Raw genomic sequence first — 24,880 nt, 5'->3', positions numbered from 1 at the left:
TATATGCCAAACATATGAATGATATATAATAAAGTTTATATATTTTAATATATTTACTCGTATTTACTCGTTTTCGACGAGTCCTTATGCTGTTTTTTATCGGGCTAAAGTGTGGAAAATTTCCAAAAGATGACGGTTAAGTATTGCTGCGTAATTCAAGCAAAACACCTGCGATATTGGAGATAATATCGCTTCACACCTCGGCTGGAATGGACTGGCCAAATGGTGGCTCTGGCATTTTCGGTCAAAATGAACTTTATGGCGATTTCGGCGAGTTACGAGAGGAAGAGGTCGAGGAGCTGAGGTCTGAAAGAACCATTAAAAGCGGTCTAAAGGTTAGATTAATGCTTTGTTGTTCAATTTAGCGTTCGCAAATACCTAAACAATATGTTCATAACAACAACAACAACAAGTAGTTGCCATCTCCTTTTTGCATGTTTTGTAGTCTGCAGAAGAAATTGAACGATTGACCGTGGATGAGAATTTAACAGAGATTGAGAGAGCTGTGCTTTTACTCAGGTAACGCTTTCACCATTTAATGCTTTTATTTGTTGACGATGTCTTATTGATCTTTATATTTGAATATCAACGTAGATTTGCGTAGAAAGCAACGGGGATTACAGTTTAGGATGTCCCATCGTAAAATATTTGCATTTTTTAGCGTTTTATTTTGTTTTATTGTGAGTATTATAAGGGTCTCTAAATGTTCAAATTTTAGTTTTGTAAAAACAAACTCTCGTCCTAAATTTGAAAATTTGCAAAACAAAACAAGCGATCAACCAATTATAGGCTTGCGTAAATTGGCTATCGATCTCCAGATTGCTTATTTTTTTAAATCCAAGCAAAAAAAGCATACTTTCGTCCTGTCAACAAAATCTACTTCACTACAGGATCACTCTAAGAAGACAATGTAAAACTAATAGGGGTTAAACACTGTTCCTAGGTCATCCAGCTGTTGTTATATCTAGAGTGGTTTTTCAACAAGTTTTTTTATCATGAGACTGGTGTGGCCAAAAAATCTTCTCCCAGTTGAGAGTTTATGTGCTTGCTACCATATTCTTTACCATTTCTGCTGTATAGGCCAACGGCTGCAGCCTTGATGCCTAATAATGCTTAGACAAAAATATCTGATTATCACAATTACAGGTTATGAATTTTACAATTACCTAAATTCATGTTGTTATTTGCCAACTAGTTCTGGAATAGAAGCGCAGAAAGTCAGTGTTATAAACAGTCTACCATCTTTGTTTGAAAATAACGCCAATGATGCAATCAAACAAGTTATGCCATTGGTTAGGGTATGTTTCATTCAAGAAAGATTCTCTATTGTATAGTTATTACCATTATGCCTACAATGAATGATTATTTTCTGATATGAAATACATGCACCCATATTCATTGCATTTTATTGAATCTGTCTAAAGCATGATGTCTATTCTTTATCCCTCTTTATACTTAATGGTATACATTGACTTTGTAAAAATTACATTACAGTTTGCATAAATATGTTTTTATTTCAGGAATTATTGTATATTGCTCCAGTTGAGATCCAAATTGTTGCTAGCAGAGTCTACTGTCATATCATAGAAAATAGTCTCCTACCAATATATGCATTCACCTCAACTTTTTTACCAACAATTTTAAGCAATATGGAAAACAAAGATCCAGGTTTGTTAGTCCACTAACTGATCTTATCAATCTGCATTATCATGGACATTACAGTTTGTGTGTTCTTATGTGTAAGCTTGCTACCAATCTATATAACTAAGGATTTCCCTCGGGTTGTTTTTTGTTTTAAAATAGCCATTTCAAGAGGTTGGCTCAATGCATTGCTGTGCACAATACCACAACTACCTAAAGATGCTATTAAAAGAGAGGTGAGAAAAACAAACCTTATGACAGTAATTTGTTTTTGTGTAAAAAAAACAGATAAGAAAAATTAATTCCAAAATAAGACGCCTGTTCTGGCATTAACTCCAGCGTGCCATTCACATGCTATAATAAATAAGCATTATATAATAAATAAGCGTTATATAATAAATAAGCATTATATAATAAATAAGCATTATATAATAAATAAGCATTATATAAATAAGCATTATATAATAAATAAGCATTATATAATAAATAAGCATTATATAATAAATAAGCATTATATAATAAATAAGCATTATATAATAAATAAGCATTATATAATAAATAAGCATTATATAATAAATAAGCATTACATAATAAATAAGCATTATATAATAAATAAGCATTATATAATAAATAAGCATTATATAATAAATAAGCATTATATAATAAATAAGCGTTATATAATAAATTTATAAGCATTATATAATAAATAAGCATTATATAATAAATAAGCGTTATATAATAAATAAGCATTATATAATAAATAAGCATTATATAATAAATAAGCATTATATAATAAATAAGCATTATATAATAAATAAGCATTATATAATAAATAAGCGTTATATAATAAATAAGCATTATATAATAAATAAGCATTATATAATAAATAAGCATTATATAATAAATAAGCATTATATAATATAAGCATTATATAATAAATAAGCATTATATAATATAAGCATTATATAATAAATAAGCATTAATAAATATGCATTATATAATAAATAAGCATTATATAATAAATAAGCATTATATAATAAATAAGCATTATATAATAAATAAGCATTATATAATAAATAAGCGTTATATAATAAATAAGCATATATAATAAATAAGCATTATATAATAAATAAGCATAATAAATAAGCTATAAATAATAAGCATTATATAATAAATAAGCATTATATAATAAATAAGCATTATATAATAAATAGCATTATATAATAAATAAGCATTATATAATAATAAGCATTATATATAAATAAGCATTATATAATAAAATAATAAATAAGAATAAGCATTATATAATAAATAAGCATTATATAATAAATAAGCATTAAAAGCGAATTTTCAACTCCGTCTCTCACGCCGGAGTACTAACATTTCTAATGTTGTATTTTTATTCAAGATTCTACCACTTGCTATCACAAAAGGCCAGCTCTCACAGTCAGTTGTGTCAAGATTATCATGTTGTAAGATCCTTGGTCAGGTGGCTACAAAATTTGAGCCTTTTTGGTAATTGATCTTTAATTTTATTGTGTCTACTTAAATTTTGTCACCACACATTAGTTTTAACTACAGATCAGTGTACATAGGATTGTTAGCTCAAGACTGTTATGCTGGTACAATTTTAGGATCAAGAAAGAGCTTCTTGGTCTGGTGACATCATTGTGTCAAGATGTTGACTATGAAGTCCGAGCATGCATGTGCAACGAACTGGAGTCCATAGCAAGGGCATTGGGGTTGGTAATGATGAATGAAATAGAATTGACTGGAGTCTAATAGGGCAGACTTGACAAACTTCACTTTAGATTACTTTATGTGTAAAGGCTTTTTGTACAGTACTGATTGAGTTTCTTTGTTTCCAGAGGGGAGCTGACAAAGGCATTTATCATCTCTGAACTAGTGGAACTAACAAATGATGAAGAATGCACTGTTAGACTTGCTGCCATTGAAACTGTTGCAAATCTCTTGCAACTTTTAGATGATGGTAATTTCGTTTTACTGACTACGTCCTTTCATGTGATGGTAGGCTTGTGAGAGGCATCTTTGATTGAAAAAGTTGACCCGTTTAGGTGTTTAGTTAAAATGCAAGCTATTGCATAAAGAAAAGACGCTTTACCATAGAACTGCAGAACCACCAGCCACGCACCACCCTGCACTGGTGTTATTGAAACCAGTCAACGTACTTATAAAGTTCCGTATGCTTTTACAGAGATTTGTGTCAAAGTTATAATTCCTCTTGTGCAAAACTTTTGCGATTCTGCTCACAAGAAAAATAACGAAACTCTCGTCACAGTTTCTCAACTGTTTGGGAAACTCAGCTACGGCCTGAATGGTAAGATGAAGTCATTCATATTTGTGTACTTTAAGGAAACGACTAAGGCAAGTTTTTTCATTAATAATCCAGTTTTGATCACCCGCTTTTTTGTTGCAGTGAATTTGACAGAATCCCAAAAGAAATGGTTCGTAGAATATTTCCAAAAGTTGTGTAGTTCTGGTTTAACTGAATCCAAGAATAAAGTGAATCATTTTCAGGTTTGTTTAGGAATGAATCTTCTTTTAAGATAACGCGGCTATAATCAAATATCGTTATGGCCGCAATCGGAGTCAATGTAAATGAACTCGAAGTTCCCAATACCTTTGAGTAAAATCAAAGTGGTGTTCCTACAAAAAATTAAAGTGTTAAGCAGAACACATGCATCTATAGCCCTGATTGTTGATATTTAAAACATGTAACACATCTGGTAATTGTTTTTGTAGAAATAGATACGCGTGTGTGCGCGGTAATGACGTGACCTCACTTGCTGGATTTTTTTTTCAGAGATTCAATGCGTATAATGAAAGCCTGGAAGAAAGCAGATGCACAGAGATTCGGCGCAATTGTGCTTTTAATTTTCCGGTTTGTATTCCCCTCTTTGATTTGCAATTTCTTTAGTGTATCAGATAGTCAGCAAGCGTTTCTTTTTAATCCTTTCTAGGCAATGGTTCTGTTCGTTGGGCCTGAGAATTTTACAAAAGAACTAGCCTCTTGCTTTCACGCTCTTGTTACGGATCGTAAAAATATTGTGAGACGGACCATTTCATGTGGCTTTCATGAGGTATCATGTAACTTACCTTTCTAAATAACCTTGGTACCCTGGGTTTTGTTTATAGGACCAGTAACCAAGTCAGTCACATACTATATAGAGCCACGAGTATTGTCATGCACATCTAACCATGGCTTGTCTTGTTAGGTTATCAAGTTACTAGGAAGTAATGTTCAATGTCTACAACCAGAACTGCACATTCTTCTGATGGATGAATCTGTGCATGTATGTATCTATATTTCGGTGTTTTTTTTAGGATAGTTGGGGGGGGGACTGTAATCGTAATTCCATCTTGTTACTTTTGTTAGGTTTTGGAGGGTTTCATATCAAATCTTAATATTATACTGACGGCATTATCGAATGGCGGACGATCCTCGCTGCCCGAATCTAAGGTTAGTATGATGGTATGAATATTGGTTAGTGGATAAATGAATGGACGGATAAAAGAACGAATGAGTTGTACAAGTTGTGAATTGTAAGACTGGAAAATATGTGGAATGGATGAAAGGAATAAATGAATGAGCAAGTTGGGTGAATGGTGAATACATGTAGCTTCAATACCAAACTGAATCCAATAGGCGGTTGATAACATACGTTTACTATTTTTCTCTTTTTTGCAGCTGAACAATTTGTCCGACCTTATCCCACCAGTTATCACATGTGAACATACTGTATCCCAGTCCAACAATTGGAGAGTCCATGAACAGCTGCTGGGAAAATTTGCTAGTTTTGTCAAGTGTTTCACCTCCGATCAGATCTACTATAAATTTGTACCAGTTCTGTTCGATGTTCTACAAAGAAATGTAAGTAATTTCTGATGAATCCAAATGTTTTCAACTAGTCAGTAGTTGAGTAAATCTCTTTCCATTGTTTCTTACAGCATGTGCTTCCAGTAACCCACGCTGCGGCGTACACACTCTGTATACTTATCAAAAATAACACGCGGTCTGAACAGAGAGAGGAGCTTTGTCGCCGTTTTATTGAGGGTATGTAGAAGAATTCACAAGTTGTTTTTATAAATTGGTATTTTGTGTTTCATTCATAAGTTTTTGGTGTGTGCTGAAACTTTTGTTTGCTGAAACTATGTTTTAGATTGTGGGAAAGGAAAAAGTTATCGTCATAGATTATTGTTTATAAAGATATGTACATATATATTAGAAATATTTTCGAGGAAATTCTTCAAGGAGCATTTCTTTGTGTTCGCCTTGGAGCTAGCAATGGTAAGCAACTGGATTATGCTGGTTTCGCCTTCATCTGTGATTAGGATTATTGTTAGCGTGGAGCCGGGGATCAGAGATTGGATTAAGATTCAGTTAGGGGTTAAATGATTAGAATGAAAGTTGGAATTAGGATTAGGATGATGTTTGTGATGAACATGGGGATTGAAGTTGAGATTAAGGTTTCTTTAGGATTTAAATTATTAGAATGGAGGCCGGGGCTATGATAAACGTTGGGATTAGAGTTAATATTAAGTGATTGAGGTTTACTTGGAATATGAATCGAAAATGCCAGTATCTTAAGTTTGAGTAACAGTGACTTTATTTCAAACAGCAACTTCGGTAATCCTGTGAATTTTTTTCCAGGACCCTGTGGTCAATATAAGATTACAATTCTGTAACTTATTACCTAAGCTGAAGTCAGTTTTAAAGCTGCCAATCGACCGTGGTTTGCTACAACGTCTGGAGCAGTGTGTCAGACAGTTACTAAGTGAAGAACAGGATCCAGATGTTTCCACAGCCGTGCGAGAGGTACATAATCTTCCTCCTTCATTACCACTCTCTTCAATCACTGATCATGCAGTAAAATCTGTTGTGAAAACAAACATGGTAAAATCATGGTGAACATTCTGTCAGTTGTACGATAGCAATGTATTTTTTGTTTGTTTAGGCTGTTCTTAAGCTAGATAAAATAGAAGTTGTTATGGAAACGGTATGTGATTTCCAGAACCTATACTGCTGTACCATCCCAAATTGCTCTTTGTCCATTAGCCAGGTGTTCGCCTGGTTCTCTCTTAATTCACCTGCTTACCATTTGCGGCCCTCGTTCATATACTTTTTTTCTATTCGTTAGTTGAGCAGAAGATCCATGTTTGAAGAGGATTTAGTCGACCAGAAGAAAGAGGAAGAAGAAGCATTAATGGTAAAATGATCACGTCTAGTAACAGAATCCTTTATCGTAATTTGGTGAACGTCTAAAACTGTTCATGTCGGTGCTGGTTAGACGTTCTGCGACGTTAGCAGGTTGATGTACAACGATAACGGTTCTAAATCTAAGTTTTATTCCCTTAGGAGGAGAGGGAACGCAGTGGCTTATCTCTGGCTCAGCGTAGTTCTGATAGCAAGAAAAAGACTCCATCAAAGGATGATAAGATAAGCAAGAAAGTTAGCTCAGGTAAATTGAATTGAACGTTATTTTGTTTTTTTACGTATTTAGTGCATTGTGCGTCAGACAACGCAAATTCACCAACTTACCATCTTGTGTGATGATGTGATTTCCCCTCACAGTTAACAGCAAAAAAGTTACCCATGGAAAACAAGATTTAAAGAAAACATTGAGTAAAGAAGGTATGTGTTAAACTAACAGTGTTTGTTATTTCGCTGACAATGTTTATGAGCAGTTTATTCTGAATAATTCTTGGTGTGCAATTTTCTATTTAAACGTATTACTATGACAGTCACACTTACAGTATCCTGGATAAATATAATTATAAATAAAAAAACTTGTTGTCCTCTTTCAAGGTAAAACCAGTGGCAGCAAAGCATCAGCCAGTAAAAACTCGCAAACTACGAATTCAACGCTCGGAAAAATGGCGTCGATAACCTCGGCTCTTCCCGACCTCGCTTCGTGTAGTTATCTTTCTGAGAATACCACTGGTGCAAGTTCTAGGAAAGTGACCAGTGGTCCAAGTTTAGTGACAGTGAAGAGTTCGCATAGTACTATGGCAAATAAATCTGCAACCGCTAAGAAATCCCACAGGTAAATTATATACAGCATGGGAAAGTCGTGGTTATGGAAGTATATGATTGCATGATTACTACATGGTGTTTATTACAAAAATTAATACATAGTTGATTTTGCAATTAAGGTCTGTAGTTTTGAATGGTCATTGTGTTGATGAAGGTGGTGGCTACACGATATAACACATTTCTCTCTTTTCAAAGCATCTCAGGCAGCAGCAAACCAACCGTAAAAACAACTCGATCACAGTCCACGAAAAGGTAGCATTTGGACAAAATCACTAAGAAAAGCCAAGTAAGTTATAATACCACATTTGTCCAAAAATTCTCATGTCACTTCGAAGGGATATAATGGCATGGCAAATCTTCGTTTATACTATAGCAAAGTCTCTGTGAGACTGAGAATTTTTAAGTGTAAATCCTATTTTGTGCGGATTTTCTGGATATATGGTTTCTGGAAACTGCCAAAGCTGCATGATTTCGCGCTTCATTTGTAATATTATTGGATTTTGCAAGATTTCCATTTCGGAGTATGAATAATATTCCACAGTATTCGCATTGCAACGTCAAGCGATAATTCGAGTTGCAAATGCAATCATAGCCAGAGTTATAGAAACCATCGAGAGCTTGAATTGAAAGCTATAGCTGCCAATAAGAAACCCAGATTTCCTGTGCATCAAGTAAGACAAGAATTTATTCACTTCACCTCTCGAATGAAACACGTACACCACTGGCTCTCCCTCGTTGCGAGGATTTATAAATTCTGCATAGAGTTCAGGCTCAAGCTCTCTGAATATACCAGGACAGAATTCGTTTACAGTGGTACAGAAGTTTTCATCGTGGCGTTGCAGAAGCTCGGCAAAGTACAGCGGTGATATCCAAACAACTATGGTGTAGATCAAGTAGCCCAAGAACAAACCAGAGTGAATGGGATTATTCTCCGTGATATCCTGAAACGCATTGATTATATCTGAGATAAGGAACGGCGTGGCAATCATTAAAACAACATTGTGAAAAATGAACCACGGTCCGAGCTTGGTACAAGATATTTTTACCTTGCGGGAATAGTTCACTATGTGATCATAAATGGCCGACTCCGTATTTCCCCTCCATGTTTGGTACTTTCTGGCAAGTTGATTCAAACGTACAAAACATGCTTGCTGCAAAAGACAAATGGTCCATGATATTGCCAACGAGTTTCCAATGCCGTATATATTAGCTGGGTAATTCAGAATGCAGACAATATGATTAGGTGCTCCCTTGATGAATGTAAACACGGAGTTACAGTGAAAGCGGCCATGCAACCACGCATTCACATTGAAGAATAGCAAAATAAGTACGGATAACGTGCTGAAGGTGAAAATAACAAGTAGTTTTAATCTCTTTAATTTTCTCTTGAATTCTTCTGTCTCGTCGCTTTCCTGATCCTGGCGGTCATAGACAATTTTCAGCATGTTGTGTTCAAGGTCACGAGACTTGAAGTAGAAAAAACCAAACGAGTGGCTCAAGTACATTCCAATGTCGATCACTATGTAAACGTAAATTTCTAATGAAGTCCAGTTTCCATTTTTAAGCATAAACACGTCAGCTGCTATCAGCAACAGTAGAAGAACGTTGACTACAAGCGGGTAGAGGCTTTTTTCCACGAACCAAGCATCTCTTGGATGCCAGAGTGAAAGTAATCTCAGCGTTAGTCGGAAGAATGTAAGCTCACTTCTATACAGAAGTCGAGATTCGTCCTCATTATTGTTATCTTGGTTTTCCACGAGCGGTTCGTTTCCATCTCCTTCGTCTCCATTCATTCTGGCGACTTCGGTTTGCTGGTAAAATTCTTGTACTATTCATTTATTATTAAGTTTGAATAGTTTGACAGCTTCTAATGAAATTCTCGCGTGATTTCTTAGTATTGTCGTTCTCGAAAGTTCAATCAATTTAGCAATAAGATTCCCCAGTTATTCTACCGTGCTTATAAGTTGCCCAGATACGGGACATATTTTCAAGGCAAAATAACAGTCCCAACATTGTGTATAAAAGTGTTCCTCGACAGCAACATGATATGCATTGTTATATAAATAGTTTCATGATATATGATTTGGCTAAATCGTATGCTAATCAGATTCTCCATATATATATGCGAGGTTAATTGAAAGTCGTTGAAAGTTGATCTTCCGGGCCACTTGGTTTAAAAGACCTGGACTGTCCTACTGTCGTCAGGTATCTGGTCAGGCGTAAAAGCTTAAAAATGTTTCCGAAGGAGTGGTGAGAGGGAATACTATCTACCCACATACTAGCTTTTAGTGGTTTCTTGCAATATGCTTTCCGTCATAGCAAGGAGGCCTCGGCCTGAAGGAAGAAAGCGATCTCTTGAAAATGTGTGCTCGTTACAGCATTTTTGACCAACAAATCTATAGCGTTATATAAACACAGGGGTGCACGGATCCAAGCACTAGTGCACTAATCTGCATGACACAAGAAAATTGCGAAAAATAACAACTTTGTGTGGCTAAATTATATGCTAATCAGATCCTGCATATATGCGAGGTCAATTGAAAGTCGTTGAAAGTTGATCTTCCGGGCCAAATTAGTGCACTAGTGCTGGATCCATCCTGAATAAACCTATATTAAGTTTTGAAATTTGTGTTGAAACATATTTTATGAGTAATTGTCTAAAACAGTCACAGGATTCTTTTCCCTAGGACAATTCACAGGATAAACTCCAAGGTCTAGTTTTTGTAGTTGCCTGCTTTAAAACTAAAACATGTATGAAACAATTTGAGAATCATTCAGTCTTTTATTGCGCAGTATATCCCCTGTTATACAGTTATTCTGACTCGCATACGTTATTTTAATGTGTTACGATATCTTCAGTATTACACCCCAACAAAATCTGGGAAGTTAGATTCACGTGTTAAAATCCTTTAGGATATAAAAAATAAGTTAATAAGTGAAATAAACGCATGGTTTAATCCTTGATAACTTATTATTCCTTATTATAACTTTTTTTTTCATTCCTTTAAGAATGTTTCACCATAGGTTTTTTGTGATTGTTTTCAGTAAAAATGTCATTAATCCACTTATAATGTTATTGTACTTTCGATATTCAGGCCCATTCGCTTGTTTTCTTTACTTAGAATTGTTCAAAATTTTCACAGTCGTCACCATGTTGATGATTTCCTCGCATGACTCCTTGTCTGTTTCAGCCACATAATCTCCTTCGTTCAACTGTTTTCTTGCCTCTTCGAGATCAACGTTTTCAGGATGAGCGTCTACCAGCCGTAGCTTCTTCAGACAACTCAAAGCCCCTTTATGATCTTCGTCATCCCACTGCAGTTTCACTTTCAGCTCGTCCCATCTTTTTTGCGCTGCTTTACCTTCCACGGTCGTGGAATTCTTCTTCAGCCAACGTTCCATAGATTTCAGGATGCCGGTAACGCCCATTTTTTGATCAGGAAGAACTATTTTCCAAATCTCTGCTTCCAGCATCCACGCAACCTGACCAAGAGCTAGCCTGACCTCCTTGCACTCCATCTTAGCAGAAATTTCCTTGTGTTCCGTCTTCAAACTCCCCACGTCCTCTCGTAATTGTTGATTCTCTTCTCTGATCGACTCAACCATTTCCTTCAGGGAATTGTTGCTCCTTGTCAGCTCCTCCAGAGTGTGTTTCAATTCTTTGTTTTCGTTTTCAACTTCCTCGAAATCCTTGGTCAGTGCTTCCAGTTTCTCGGTTAGGATCTTATTCTCCGTACTGAACTTCGATGTCTTCTCTTCGATTTCGATTCGCAGCCGCTCTTTCGCTTTCTTCACATTTTCGAGCTCTTTCTGCAGCTTCTCTTGGGAAGATTCCAAAGCGCGAATTGTTTCCCCTTGCTTTTGGTTTCGATTTTCCAGACTTCCTATTTTTTGGTTCATTGCTGTGTTGTCTTTTTTGAACGTCTTCAGCTTTTCCCGGAGTTTGTTGTTCTCTTCGCTCAGACCAGTTATTCTCTGGGATATTTCTCCCATTTCTCTCCCTTTGGCAAAATACATCGATGGTATCATTTGTGCCGCTGCTGCTGCGGCCACAGCAATTTGACCCGCTGCTTCTTCGTTTCCAAGAGGAACGGAGGGGTGTAACGCAATCTCGGTGCCTTTTCGTAATTGACGTGGTGGATGATCATGCTTGGACTGTTGGGAACTCGTGCCTTTGTCCTAATAAGAAAAAGCATGTCATTTTCGGAGCGCATAACATTAAGTTTGGTTTCAAAAGAGTGGTGTAATATGAATAAAAGAACGTGTGAGAAATAATAACACAATTCCTGGTACAATAGAATAACACGACTATAGACATTTGCTAAATGTCCCGCGTGGTGCACAAGTCAAATGCAATAGCTATAGGCAATCTATTTTAAACGAATTAAATTTTTCGGGTGAACTGCTATGCTTTTGTCAGTGATGTTTTTAACTTATTGTCGCATTTGTAATTGTATCATGCTCAGGATGGTGTTTAAGTTGAATGAATTGAGCACTGCATGTTCTGTATGCCGAACTATACCGCATGGACATTGGAAAATATAGTTGTTAACGTTTATAGTATTTGTTTGTAAAACTTAGTGCGACAGACGATTTGAATAAAACACAAACATCTGTGCATGTAATCATATGGATCTCGATAACTCTCTAACCATTTGTTTTCAATACCTCTCGTGGTGTTTGTATTGAATATATTTGAGGCATGACCGCGCGTCGTTTTTTTTTAGATTTGGCTACCAATTTCTGCATTCTGATATTAATTTTATATATATGCATGTATATATCCATGCATACTGACATTTCACAAAGTTATCTATTTCGACATTTAATATTTCGCGTGATGTCACACCTGGATTCAATAGAATACTGTTAAAATGTTAAAGTCTTTTTCCAGGAAGACGTTCCGAATCAGTGATTGAACAAATAACACAAGATTTTGAAATATTAATTTGATCGATCCAATTGCAATAAACTCGGCATTGTTCAATAGTGGCTACTCGAGTTGAAGCCGTTTGGTAAAACGTTTTCGCTGCACGATGACCTTTGGCGAGCTTTCTTAAGAATAGAAGAATAAAAAACACAGTTATACATGCATGTGTATATATATAAGATAGTGATTGAACCCCGCTTGGATTATATGACTGTTTGATCAAACTATATAGTGAAATATATACTCCTTGTATATATCAGAAAAGATATAGGTTTTTATAAGAATATATTGTTTCATTCTCACCTACGATTTTTGTGCCTGTTTATATTTTAACTAATTTTAACCCATGAACATTCATTGTCCTTAATTTTCATACGTCTTCGAACCGCATGAAAGCAGCTTAGACATTGTCGTCAGAAAATGAATTTACGTTCTCGTGATACTGTAAAATGTATTCCACGTGTATTTTCAAAGAAATTGTCGATGCGCATTTTTGTTAAGTGTTTAGTATACTCTATAGATTAATTTAATGTAAGAAATATATAGTGTATGTGTCTTCACTGACACCGTGTTATCTAAAGCAATGGCCAATGCAACGTTAACTTTATAAAGCCAGGGATTTCTATTCAGTATTAGGAATTTAAGAGGTATAATCGGGTCGATCAGTTTTACTGTACACCAATTTTTTAAAGCTATAAGTTGTTTTTCCTTATCTTGTCGAATTTAGCGTTAGTATAAAGCGAATTTCGTCTTTGTCTGCGACTGAATGCTTCATGATACTAGCAATTGCGAAAAATCATTACGGCAGAAAGGCGAGAATATCGATCGGTTTTCACCTGTTGCCGTCACCTTCCTCCTTTTGTTCGAACTGACTGAATGGTTGTACATGAAATGTTCGATGCGAGACACAAGGTAGTAAGTTGACAACTTCTTTAAATACTGATTTAACAAGACACAAATCGATCTAAATCGAAATCAACTATACCTAAGATATTCAAGAAATTAACTTGTCGATGTTAGTACTCGTGAATGGGTTTTCTTATATATTTTGTATAGTTGATTAACGAATTTATATCTGGATATATTTAAAATGTAATTTTACGTTTCAATTGAAGTTTTAATAGTGACTAAATCTTTTTACGCTGTTAGTATCTCTATACTATACTTTAATTCTTGGAGTACGAAATTATAATCATTGCCATTTGGAAGTCGTTGCCGATACCGTAAATGGCTTGTAAATGGTCTTGGTTTCCCGAGAAATATAATATATTTCTTATATATATTTCTTATAATCGTCATATATGACTGCTAACATCTCATGCAAATGTTTATAATAGATCGTTTATATAAAAAGATATAAAAATACTATCTTATCCTGAATCGCCCATTATTCGTCGCGGACGTGTTTCGGAGTCAAAACCCTGTCCATCACTAATTTTCAAATGCTTATCGTAAGATTTCTTTTGGTAAAGCAGCCTGGTTTGTAATTGTGGTGAATTTTGTGTTTTTCAACAATCTTTTTATAGTTGGATAACTAACGACCAACTATAACTGTGCTATGATACTTGCATGCATCTTTTAAACCATGCATGCAAACTGTAACTTACCATTTTCAGATTTGCGGGAATAATTAGGATCCCAGTGTTGTAGAGACTGTGTAGGGATAAGAGAAAACACTCAAAAATCAATAATATTGGAATATATTGCTCAGTATTTGCCATTAGATATTTTCGACATTCCGAACGAACATGCAGTCTGCTGTTAAATGTTGTGTCATTCGTCAGGAATTTCTGGTGAAGAAAATTAGTCCAGGTATAATTATTGTCGATGGACCAATGAGATTCGGTGAGCAGTGTATGTTACCATAACAGGAAATTGTCTCATGCATTTCTACCATATTTGGTAACATGTAGTCCAACAATATATGAAATTAAAATACGGGGTGATTGTTCATGAATGCAGGAGATATATTGTGTGTGATATATATGTAGTGAAAATCTGCTGACAAGAAGTAACTTGCATTATCATTATTTATATTAGAATTACAGCTAGATATCTAGATATAGTTTACAATGTTATAGATTGTAATATAAAGAGGTTGTCAAATTACGATTATTTATCAATTTATAGTGTATACTAAAGCCTAAAGGCCTGTTTAAATATTTCTGTTCAAAATTAATAATTATACCATAAAAGTCAGCTTTGAATCTAGTTTTTCTTGTATTTCTAATGTGTCTGGACGTTGTGTAAGCGTTACTAAATGTACCTTTTTGATCGTATAGTTTGTAAGACGTCTATGTGTACGTTTTCCTATTTGGACTGTTTAAAATTTTCACAGTCGTCACCATGTTGACGATATTCTCGCATGACTCTTTAATTGTCTGTTTCAGCCACATAATTTCCTTCGTTCAACAGTTTTCTTGCCTTTTTAAGAATAACGTTTCCCGGATGAGCGATTGAGCGTCTTATCTACCCTCCGTAGCTTCTTCAGACAACCCAAAGGCCTTTTATTTTTTTATCCTTGATCGTCAGCTTCGTTCCAATTTAATTTGATTTCAGCTCGTCCTAACTCTTTGTGCAGCTTCACTTTCCGATCGATTGCGGGATTGCGATAACGCCCATGTTTTAATATGAAAAACTGAAAGCTTTCTAAACCTCTGCCTCTAACATCCACGCGACCTGACCTAGGCTAGAGCCAGTCTGGTTTTTTTATCCTTGATTGTCAGCTTTTTGATAAGATTCATTGTATTACATAGGGTGCAAGGTGAAATCAAACCATCTTCGTTATATTTCGTCCAAATTAAAAACAGTGGAGGAAACCAGATGCACACTGGAATTAGAAGAAAGGGTAAAAACTAAAGAGATTGTAATATAGTTTTATATATGAAGATTTGTAAACATGAATATAGTTTCTTTCTAATATATTAAATGTTATAGAGACAACGGTAATACTATTTTTTTATAGCCATATAGACAACGAAGGAACATTTCCTTGGATTGTCTATGATACATACAGTTCAAGAATATTTTTCTTATACGTTTTTTTTCTGAGAGGGAAGCCTCTGAATAATCACATTTAAAAGAAATAATAAATATCCTTTCTCATAATGACGTCAATCGCGGGAAGTCTTATCCGGCGTTTGTGATGCGACCACTGGATTTGACCGATAGTTTTTTTGCGGAGTCAATCAAAATCAACCAATCCGCGAAGCCAGGACAAAAGTGACTTATCATTTCCTTCCATAGAATCATTTCATTAGTGACTGCATTTCATATGTTTTCAGCATTTGAAATTTTTGAGCATGATGGAAACACATCGGATATCGGAAATTTGTGGTGAGAATTTGGCGGGAAACCTCTGGAGGGAAATACAAAGTTGAAGTTTTTGTGTGAATTTTTTATCTTTTATAAAATATCGATGTAAAATGCCCGTGGATTTGAAACCAATGCGATATGCCCACAGCGAGGGACACACGGACGTTTGCTACGATGATAATGGCAGGTTAGGAGACTTTGTTGTAAAAATTCAGTAGTGTACTGGTTTTGGCACTTTCATTTAAAGGCCCTAATATTTTTGTTTCAGGCCTAAATTCGTTTAAAATTTGGATTTCAGCCCTAAATTCGTGTAAAGAAATGACAATTTTCAAGTATTTATATTAAAATCTTGCCGTATCTGTTGCAAAATTTATAATTTTATTGTATTTAATTTAGATATTTAATAACATGTGGTTCTGATGGCGATGTTCGTATTTATGATGGCTTTGATGATGATGATCCAGAATCTTTTAGAGCTGGAGAGAATGTCACTGCAGTCACATTTAAGGTTTACAAGGCCTAAATTTACCTTATGTCTCCCTCCTGGGGTTCTTTATCAGATAAATATGGCTTAATAATAATTGGTAGAGGTATTAACTTCAGCATAGACACTTCATATACATCCCATTTAGCACCACAAATTCAGCCATGCACATTCAAGATCTTGTTGAAAACTAACCATACCTGTGTTTTTAGGGAATCAATGAAAGCCCAATATATTTATACCTTATTTTCTATATTTCTAGAATGACAGGATCATCACAGGAGCCGACAACGCTGTACAGATATATACCTTCCCTGATGTATGATATTTCACAGAAAAGACAATTTTCTATAAAAGAAATTTTACCAGATACAGTATTAATAAATACCTTCATTTTCCAGGGTTCGCCTGATGGCATGATAACAAGGTTTACTGCATCAGTCAACTCCATCTGTTACAGTCGATCAGGAAAATACTTAGCAGCTGGTGCAAGGTGAATATTTTCAGATCTATAGATCTACTTGGGGGAACATTTCATTCAAGCTCTACTAAGCTAACTTTATTCAGACTTCCAATTAAGTTCCATATCAGCCTAGCAATTAAACAAAAGATTATTTCTTTTTATACCTACTCATTAGTGACTTCAATGTCAAAGTGGTTGAAGTGAGTGATAGCAGCCATAAATCTTTAAAAGGTCATGAAGCACCTGTTTTGAGTGTTGCATTGGATCCTGATGAAGAATTTGTGGTAATTGTTCAAATTCTAGTAATAGTTTTGCTTGTAGATGCAAGATTTGAATACCAACAGTCTATTTATGTTGATGCAAATCAATCTATTGTACTTACTAATTGTTTATGCCAAGGTATCCTCAAGTTGTGATGGCACTGTAAAATTTTGGGATTGGAAGGAACAGGTGAGTGACCACTCTTGGTTCAAGGATCTCATCTCCAATTTAGCTCATATGGGTTGTGCAGATTTTATTTTGGTATTTCTACATGTTTATGTAGAAATGTTTGAAGACTTTGAACATTCTTCTCAAGAGTAATGACATAAGGTAATATCATTCAATTGCACTGTATCACAATATACATATCTTCTTTTTCAAGGCTTTACTAAAAGTTGTCTTCATGTTTTCAGCACTTCCAAAAGTCTTTGTAGACTTGCTTTTCAGTCAAGTGGGAAGAAGTGTTTAGCCATTCCTGTTGATAAAGAAGTTAAGGTATTTAGTCTTTTCAAATGCTTTTAAACCATAATAGCTTGCAAAGATCTTACTGGTTTAGCACTAGGTAAATATTGAGTATAATATTTCTGATATATGATGATCGGTATTGGAAGTTGTGACTTGGAAAGGGTTTTGGAAAAATAATTTTGCCATATTGTTGCTTAAATGCAGGTGTATGAACAAGGAACATGGAATAACCTTTTTAGTTTGAAAGATGAAAGTCAGAGCTCAGAGGTAAGACTAAATATTTAATTTTACTGATATACAAAATTGTGTCAGTTCTTATCAACAGAAATATATAACTCAATATTATATATCTCTGTTTAGTCCATTTCAATTGTCAAGTGGTCGCCATGTGGAAATTATTTAGCAACTGCCAGCGTCAATGGAGAGATTCTTGTTTGGTCTATTAAAGAGAAAAAAATCATTGAGAGGTATTGTAAATGAAGTTAATATCATGGATATAAACTGATCATGGGTGTGAATAATGTAGAATGATACCTGTTCTCCACCTGCAACACGATAAAGTCAAAATTAGTGTATATAACAATGAAGGAACATTCAGTGTGGCTGTTAAATTGAATCCTTAGGGTCCTCTATCTTCCCTCTTTCTGTTCACATTTAGCCCCACCAGGGTACTAAATGGTTGAATCATGATCATAGCCTAAATGTGCAAAACTTCATATTTCTAGGACCCAACATGAAAAATGTTTGCCAATAACTTGTTTAGTTTGGAATCCAAAGATAAATGGTGAAATAGCTTATACTGACAATCAAGTGAGTTAAGCTTCCGTTGTTTACAAGTTGTGCTGGAAATTTCACAAACTAAATTTCTGGTGTTTAATCTTCTTAGGGTCAACTGGGTGTTTGTAGCAATGTTATACCAATGGATGATGAAACAAAGTCTAAGGTATTTTTTGAAGCGTTGTAGAATCTTGGTACTTGAGTAAAAAAACTGAAAAACCTGGGAATAGACAAGTTTGCACTAAATTACAAACTTTATTTCTTGCAAAACAGTAAATCACGGTAAGTTATGAAAGGAATAAAATCCTTCCCTATTCTTTATAAAAGCGAAGTGGTAGGCTGGGATGATTTGTAATTTTTCATCTCGTTTTTAGAAACTTGCGATGGTGGATCCGCTTGATGCAATGGCAGCGGAAATGATGGATGATAATGCGAGTGAGACAGGCAGCTTGCTCGAGGTACAAAAACGAAGCAGGGTGAAGAACTCTTGGTTTGATGATGAAGCTGATGAAGACGATGGTCATGTTGGAATGCAAGGTGGCGCTGAAGATGATGATGATGATGATGATGATGAGAACACCACAGGTATAGGTTCATCTTCGTATTCAGAGTTGCCCCACACCCCACAAACAAACATGTCAGCCTGATTGATACAATGATGACGATACGATAATTAAAACTAGATTAAGGATAATTGTGGTGGTTGGTACGAGTTAATCCATTCGTTCTTATTAGACCTTGGAAAAATCAAAGCAGAATTAGCTGGCCCAATGGGACTGGATATCGATGATAACCCTGTGCCAGACGATGCTAAGAGCGAAGCAACAGAAACGAATGTTAGACCGATCGTCATACAACAACCACATACTGTACAGCAACAAGCTTTTCAACCTAGCTCCACACCTGTGCATCTTATGGATAGATTTATGGTATGTATATAAGTACCATTTGTGTTTCACTGACTTAATTGTAGTGAAACTGGTCTCAACTGTAAAATGCGATCCGTTGAAGGTCTGGAACAACATTGGTATCATAAGAAGTCATTCTGAAGAGGAACCTGCTTCAATTGACATCGAGTTTCACGACAGTAATCTACATCACGCAATGAATATCATCAATCAAATGAATTATACCATGGCAGCGCTATCAGAAACAGCTGTTCTGCTCGCTTGTCAAGCTAGTGAAGAATTTGCAAGGTGCATTTTTGCTTTTTAAATTCTTCGTTGTCACTTAACTTGCCGTATTTGTCAGGATATGTCCACTGCAAGTAGCAGTTGCCCCCTTGCCTAGTTCTGTTTAATCCTTCCTACTTCACGAGTAGTTACCCAGCAAACTTACCTTCACACCTAATTTTTTTCTTCCAAATCTTCAGTAAACTGTTGTGTTTACATTTTGGCACTTGGGATCGTTCAAAGGAATGGACTGTCGTAATGCCTCAGGGTGAGGATATTATGGTAAGTCTACAGTGGCTCTGATGAAATCACGAGATTTTAGTTCGATGCTTTATGAAATCTTCATTATTTAGGCGGTTGCTGTTGGAACTACCTGGACGGCTGTGGCAACAAATCAGGATTTGTTACGTATCTTCACTATCGGTGGTCTTCAAACAGCACTTGTTTCTTTACCTGGTCCAGTTGTTTGCATGTCAGGTCATGGAAGTCAGTTGATAGTTGTGTATCATCATGGAATGGGTTTGCCAGGTTGCCAATGTTTGGCTGTGAAACTGTTTGATCTTCACAGCAAGACTCAAGTTGTTGCGGATCAAAGATTACCATTGTCACCGAAAGCAAATCTTTCATGGCTAGGGTAAGAGAAATTTTGAAGAGCGTACGCTCAATGCGAGTAACAAGTAATTATATATAAACTATACCTAAAAAGGCCTGTTGAATATGTTATACCGTGTAGGTAGTATTCTAGTATATTCTCTCGTGGGTGGTATTCACTTAGAAGATCTATAAATACACACAATCCTCTTTTATAGACTAGTTCTCCATGTTTTCTTTTTGTTTATCGTTGTCTACTTAGCTTTTCACTGGAAGGAACGCCAGCAGCTGTGGATTCTCTTGGCATCGTTCGTATTTTGAATCGTGCCATGGACAACACCTGGAGTGTTGTGGCCAACACGAAGACGCAGGTAGTTGATCCAAGCTAGTAACCGATGTCTTTATCTCCGGATACTATCGTAGACTTCAGGGGTTTAATTTTGAAATGTAAATATTTTTTAAGGTGAAGAGATCGTCAGATAACTACTGGGTTGTCGGACTCACAGAAACATCAGAGCAAATAAGGTTGGTTGAAACTGTTGGAATATTTAGTGAAATGTTGTTGAGTGTCCCAGGGGCATTCCTTGGTGTGTCCCTGAGGTCATCCTCTCACCAATCGCTTCTAAAGACGAGCAGTGCCTGCAGATATTAAATTTACCCAATATCCCTATTTCCAGGTGTGTTCTGTGCACTGGGTCGACTTACCCCCCTACGCTCCCCCGCCCTCTCGTGAGTACATTGCCGCTGCAATTGCCGGTGTGTGAACTGACGACTGAAAAAGGCCAGTTGGAGGTGAGTAAAACTATTTTTCTACCGGATTGCTTTGTTTTCTGCAAAAGTCCAGGTGTAATCCGTTCATATTTCTTCTCTTTATTGTAGGAATACTATTTGCGATCACGATTATTGATGAACAGATTCGAGCATGATAAAGAACGAGGCTTTTCAATGGATGATGAACTTTATGAACAAAGTCAAACTCAAATTAAGCAACTACTTATGAAACTTTTTGCTGTAAGTTTAAAATTGAGGATTTTTAAGTGCGTAAGTAACTACTCCAGCTGATATTTTGCATGTTTTCTATTTCAGTTGTCATGTAAAACAGACAGAGATTTCAGGGCAAGAGAAATCTGTGAACTTTTACCGGATGCTTACTCGGTGAGAATAAAATCTTCACTCCTTTTTATCATCAAATTGTCTCGGCATTCTTTTGTTTTTGTTTGGGGTTGGCTTGTGATAAGGAAGAAATATCTGGTTTAGATTTTATTCCAATAAAGTGTGACAAAAGATGATACGAATTAGACTGTCCCAATCATAACTATATTCACGACATGAAAACTCTACTTTTAACTTCAATCCATTTCTAATCAAGGTCAGTTTGGCTATTAAATATGCGTCTCGGAACCGCCGTATGAACTTGGCTCAAAAACTGGATGAATTGGCGCAGCTCAAGGCGGACGAGGAAGCAGCTGCTGTTGAAGTGGAAGAACAGAATTATGACGTATATGAGAATGGTTACGAGGAGGATGCGGTGATGCAGCAAAGGCAGAATATTCCGTCTCGTAGAAAGGATGTTAGGAGAGAAGTAATGAATGGTGAAGGTAATTTGGAAACACAAGAAGAGGAAGATATGGATGAGGAAGACGACGACGCTGGTGTTAATGACGTTGGAGAAAATGAAGAAGGTATCATTTTATTATGCTTCCATTCTTGAATGACATTTTGGGGTCTATTGATTGTGATAATAATAAATATTCCAGCTAATATTGCACTTCTTGTAATAGAAAGCTCCACAAATACTGTAAGAGCAAAAACGACTGCCGCATCCAGACCAAGTCTTGGAGCTCTTCCCAAACGACAAAACTATGATCCGGTGTATAGCCAAGATACACCACAACGATCAAATCCATTTAAAATGAGCAAGAATAAAAACACGACACAAAGTAATGGAGGCTTCTTTGAAAGTGTCGAGAAAGAGAAAAACATTCTCGCCAAGAAAGCGACCAAGAAATCTCGTAAGTTCAATCGCACGACCGTCAAATGTTGTACTGTGTTGACGGACAATGATGAGTGCATGGTAATTGCATTGAATTGACAAGACTTTCATGTCATTTTCAGCATCATCCCAGACGTCGAAAAAAAAGGACGGCAAACAGACGACACTGTTTAGTAAGAAGAAGACAAAAGAGGATAAAAAACAGGACAAAGGAGGAGAGGATGGCAAAGATGAGAAAAAGCAAGCCAGTAAACCAAAGTAAGTCATTGAGATATTTACTGCTTAGTTTAGACATGTATGTGGAGTTAAACCAGTGCTTATGTGTGTTTTGATTATTCCCTTGTGGTTTCCAGGAAAAGTGCCTTTCAATGTTGGCTGGAGAACATGAAGCCTTTCTTTCAAGAAGAAAATCCTGATTTATCCGAAAGCGAAGTGATGAAAGTTGCGATGAAACAATGGCGTGAGACGCCCAAGGAAGAGAAGCAGGTTTGGGAAAACACTGCTAAAGGTAATGTTAGTACAGTGGAAAATGGAATGAATGAAAGTGAACGGGTCAGTGAACGTGAAATAGCTGAGAAAAAACGGAAAAGGAGCGATAATGATGATGAGAGTGGATGTGAAGAGAAAATATCTGAACCTAGTTTGAAAGAGGATGAAAATACTTCGAAAAAAGTGAAAACATTTGACAAGCAAAAGGTGAATTCTAAACTCGCTGGGTTCGCCTTCAGTAAATAATCGTTTTTGATGCTCGAAAAGACACTGACGTTAATATGCAGAATATACGTTATTGAAAAGCAAACATACGAGTTTGCTTTCATCGTAAATTCTGCTTCGAAATTCGGTGTTGAATTCGGGCTTTGCGGTACCATGGAATCGGATGGATCAATTCATTGTTGAAGTCAGTGAATTGTTAAACTGTTTTCAAAGAATTCACAGACCATAACATATGCCACGATCTACGTTAATGAATAGTTGACAGTTTATAACGTGATTCAACGCGAGTCGTCCGCAGCGTAAAGCCAAATGTCATAACAGATGAAATGAAACACGACTTGACTTGCATTTAATTGTTTAAACGTTCGAAAGATCATTTTGCTAATCCCCGCTGTTTAGATATTTAGGTTTATATATATAATTGATAAAACATCAAGTTTACTACTTCGTTTTCAGTTCCCAATATAAAATATTGTATATAAACGTAACTGTAAAATGTTAGAATGTACTTAACGTTAACACAAAACATCTGATTGAGGTTCCACCTTTTCACCCTGGTTTCCACCTTTTCACCCTTCATAACGTAATTTATACTGACGTCATACATTCCTCAAAAACTCTGACATCAGCATGTTCTCAATTCTTGTCCTTGAGGTCAAAATCTTTCCCTTCGTGTCTCAACAGCCAATGCTTCTTGTCCACACCACCGCTGTAATTTCCCATTTCACCGCTAGCGTTAATCACACGATGACATGGTACAATGATTGAGAAAGGATTATTCTTCATGGCCTGGCCTACCGCTCTTGCTGCATTGGGACTACCACTAAGCTTTGCTAGTTCACCATAACTTATCGTATCCCCTGGTCCAACCTGATCTTTCAAGACCTTCCAAACTGTGCACATGAATTTCTTGCCGCTGTGCGCTTCCATATCTAGACATGGATAATCCATCGATTTCGTTTCATGTGCGTTCTCGAAGTATGTTTCTAACCACTTGATTGCGATTTCCAAATTCTTATTTACTGCTTTGCTTTTGGGTGATATTTCAACCGCATCTTTTGTGAACTTGATCCTCGTTATTCCGTTGCTGTTGTATGTGATTCTTACCGGCCCTAATTGGCTATCAACAATGTACTCTTCCTCCATTTTTACCCGCTATATCAACTCGTAAATTGCACCACAACAAATGCACGTGGGTGTTGAAGTTCGCGTACGTGTGGGGGCATGGGACGCATTTTGTGGTACCTCAATGGTGGATGGCTGTATGTCAAATGCACTTTTGGTGGTTCCAAACATCAACAATACAGTTCAATACAGAGCTTCGTATATATAATTTTAAAAATATTAAATATGAACGTAAATTAGCGGATCAGTGGAAATTCGTTGTCTGATAGCCGCCATTTTGTTACAATCTCTGATTAACGTTTTGGGCTCGCTGTGGTGGCCAAGGAAACGTATTTTTAATAACGAATGGTACATGAAGTTCTTCGGTGATGAGTTGGTTTTCTCTGGAATTTTGAATGAACTCATTATAATAGTTCTGGATTTGAAAATTGAAATATATGTCGTGTTTGCTGTAATATACCAAGAATATCTCTTTAAATACACGAAGAAAACTTACGTTAATGGTTCTTCATTAAGGTTTGTTATTGTGGCCGCTGTTTAGTTTGGACATACTGAGACATAATTTCAGAAAAATTTCAAAGCAAGAATGTTGCCATTGATATTAGGTGCAGCCCGTACTTATGCACCTTACTTAGTTTTCCCTTGTGCTTTTGTCGTTGGTGGTATTGGGTATATGTTTGAGAGAAAGTTCAGATCATCACGGAGTCTACAGCAGGCTGAAAGTACTTTGGAAAGCCGTCAAGACCGGCAACTTGATTTGATTCAAGAGGATCCAACCAAAGTCCATAAATTGTCCAGGGATGAACTACCTGGTGATATTTTTGATCGACAAGAGAAACCTAAGTGGAAGCTGCGTTGAGTAATGAGTGAACCTTCAATAAGGATGTATTGTGA

The 24,880-nt window shown here is 36.1% G+C and overlaps 5 protein-coding genes across 6 annotated transcripts; 2 read left to right on the top strand and 3 right to left on the bottom strand.

Moving 5' to 3' along the window:
• Positions 1–16: 16 nt before the first annotated feature.
• LOC114525833 (serine/threonine-protein phosphatase 4 regulatory subunit 4-like) lies at positions 17–15,961 on the top strand. 2 transcript variants are annotated; one of them, XR_003687268.1, is made up of 26 exons: positions 17–335; positions 446–519; positions 1,196–1,298; positions 1,521–1,668; positions 1,804–1,877; positions 3,050–3,156; positions 3,276–3,383; positions 3,510–3,631; positions 3,857–3,979; positions 4,079–4,179; positions 4,466–4,543; positions 4,623–4,742; positions 4,878–4,955; positions 5,039–5,122; positions 5,351–5,533; positions 5,611–5,716; positions 5,823–5,950; positions 6,314–6,478; positions 6,618–6,659; positions 6,801–6,869; positions 7,019–7,121; positions 7,235–7,294; positions 7,469–7,706; positions 7,892–7,982; positions 15,383–15,474; positions 15,911–15,961. XR_003687268.1 is itself a non-coding variant. In XM_028547278.1 (25 exons), exons 1-24 carry the CDS (start codon positions 210–212, stop codon positions 7,950–7,952), a joined length of 2,601 nt encoding a protein of 866 aa, XP_028403079.1. In that variant the 5' UTR covers positions 17–209; the 3' UTR covers positions 7,953–7,982; positions 15,383–15,522. The 2 variants fall into 2 exon arrangements, 1 of the variants encoding a protein (XP_028403079.1); XM_028547278.1 differs by lacking the exon at positions 15,911–15,961 and having other exon boundaries at positions 15,383–15,522.
• Positions 7,754–9,991, bottom strand: LOC114525836. Its single transcript, XM_028547281.1, has 2 exons — positions 8,743–9,991; positions 7,754–8,637 (listed from the first exon to the last, which is right to left on the bottom strand). Exons 1-2 carry the CDS (start codon positions 9,487–9,489, stop codon positions 8,254–8,256), a joined length of 1,131 nt encoding a protein of 376 aa, XP_028403082.1. The 5' UTR covers positions 9,490–9,991; the 3' UTR covers positions 7,754–8,253.
• On the bottom strand, positions 10,163–14,375 carry LOC114525834 (girdin-like). The gene is made up of 2 exons (XM_028547279.1): positions 14,234–14,375; positions 10,163–11,875 (listed from the first exon to the last, which is right to left on the bottom strand). Exons 1-2 carry the CDS (start codon positions 14,345–14,347, stop codon positions 10,811–10,813), a joined length of 1,179 nt encoding a protein of 392 aa, XP_028403080.1. The 5' UTR covers positions 14,348–14,375; the 3' UTR covers positions 10,163–10,810.
• Positions 15,958–23,223, top strand: LOC114525832 (WD repeat and HMG-box DNA-binding protein 1-like). Its single transcript, XM_028547276.1, has 26 exons — positions 15,958–16,128; positions 16,338–16,449; positions 16,688–16,744; positions 16,827–16,918; positions 17,064–17,172; positions 17,288–17,338; positions 17,433–17,479; positions 17,563–17,644; positions 17,819–17,881; positions 17,975–18,081; positions 18,340–18,424; positions 18,501–18,557; positions 18,766–18,976; positions 19,127–19,320; positions 19,403–19,587; positions 19,764–19,845; positions 19,917–20,197; positions 20,417–20,525; positions 20,618–20,679; positions 20,832–20,946; positions 21,034–21,165; positions 21,241–21,309; positions 21,524–21,836; positions 21,936–22,166; positions 22,270–22,405; positions 22,501–23,223. The coding sequence occupies exons 1-26, from the start codon at positions 16,052–16,054 to the stop codon at positions 22,880–22,882; spliced, it is 3,441 nt and encodes a 1,146-aa protein (XP_028403077.1). The 5' UTR covers positions 15,958–16,051; the 3' UTR covers positions 22,883–23,223.
• LOC114525837 (methylated-DNA--protein-cysteine methyltransferase-like) lies at positions 23,189–24,074 on the bottom strand. Its single transcript, XM_028547282.1, has one exon. The coding sequence runs from the start codon at positions 24,005–24,007 to the stop codon at positions 23,498–23,500; it is 510 nt and encodes a 169-aa protein (XP_028403083.1). The 5' UTR covers positions 24,008–24,074; the 3' UTR covers positions 23,189–23,497.
• Between the last annotated feature and the right edge of the window lie 806 nt (positions 24,075–24,880).

This window comes from Dendronephthya gigantea, unplaced genomic scaffold, assembly GCF_004324835.1.
Source record: "Dendronephthya gigantea isolate DGI-Jeju-01 unplaced genomic scaffold, DenGig_1.0 000035F, whole genome shotgun sequence".
In the NCBI taxonomy this organism is placed as follows: Eukaryota; Metazoa; Cnidaria; class Anthozoa; order Malacalcyonacea; family Nephtheidae; genus Dendronephthya; species Dendronephthya gigantea.
The sequence above is the reverse complement of the archived record's forward strand: the minus strand, read 5'-3'. Positions and strand labels throughout refer to the sequence as shown.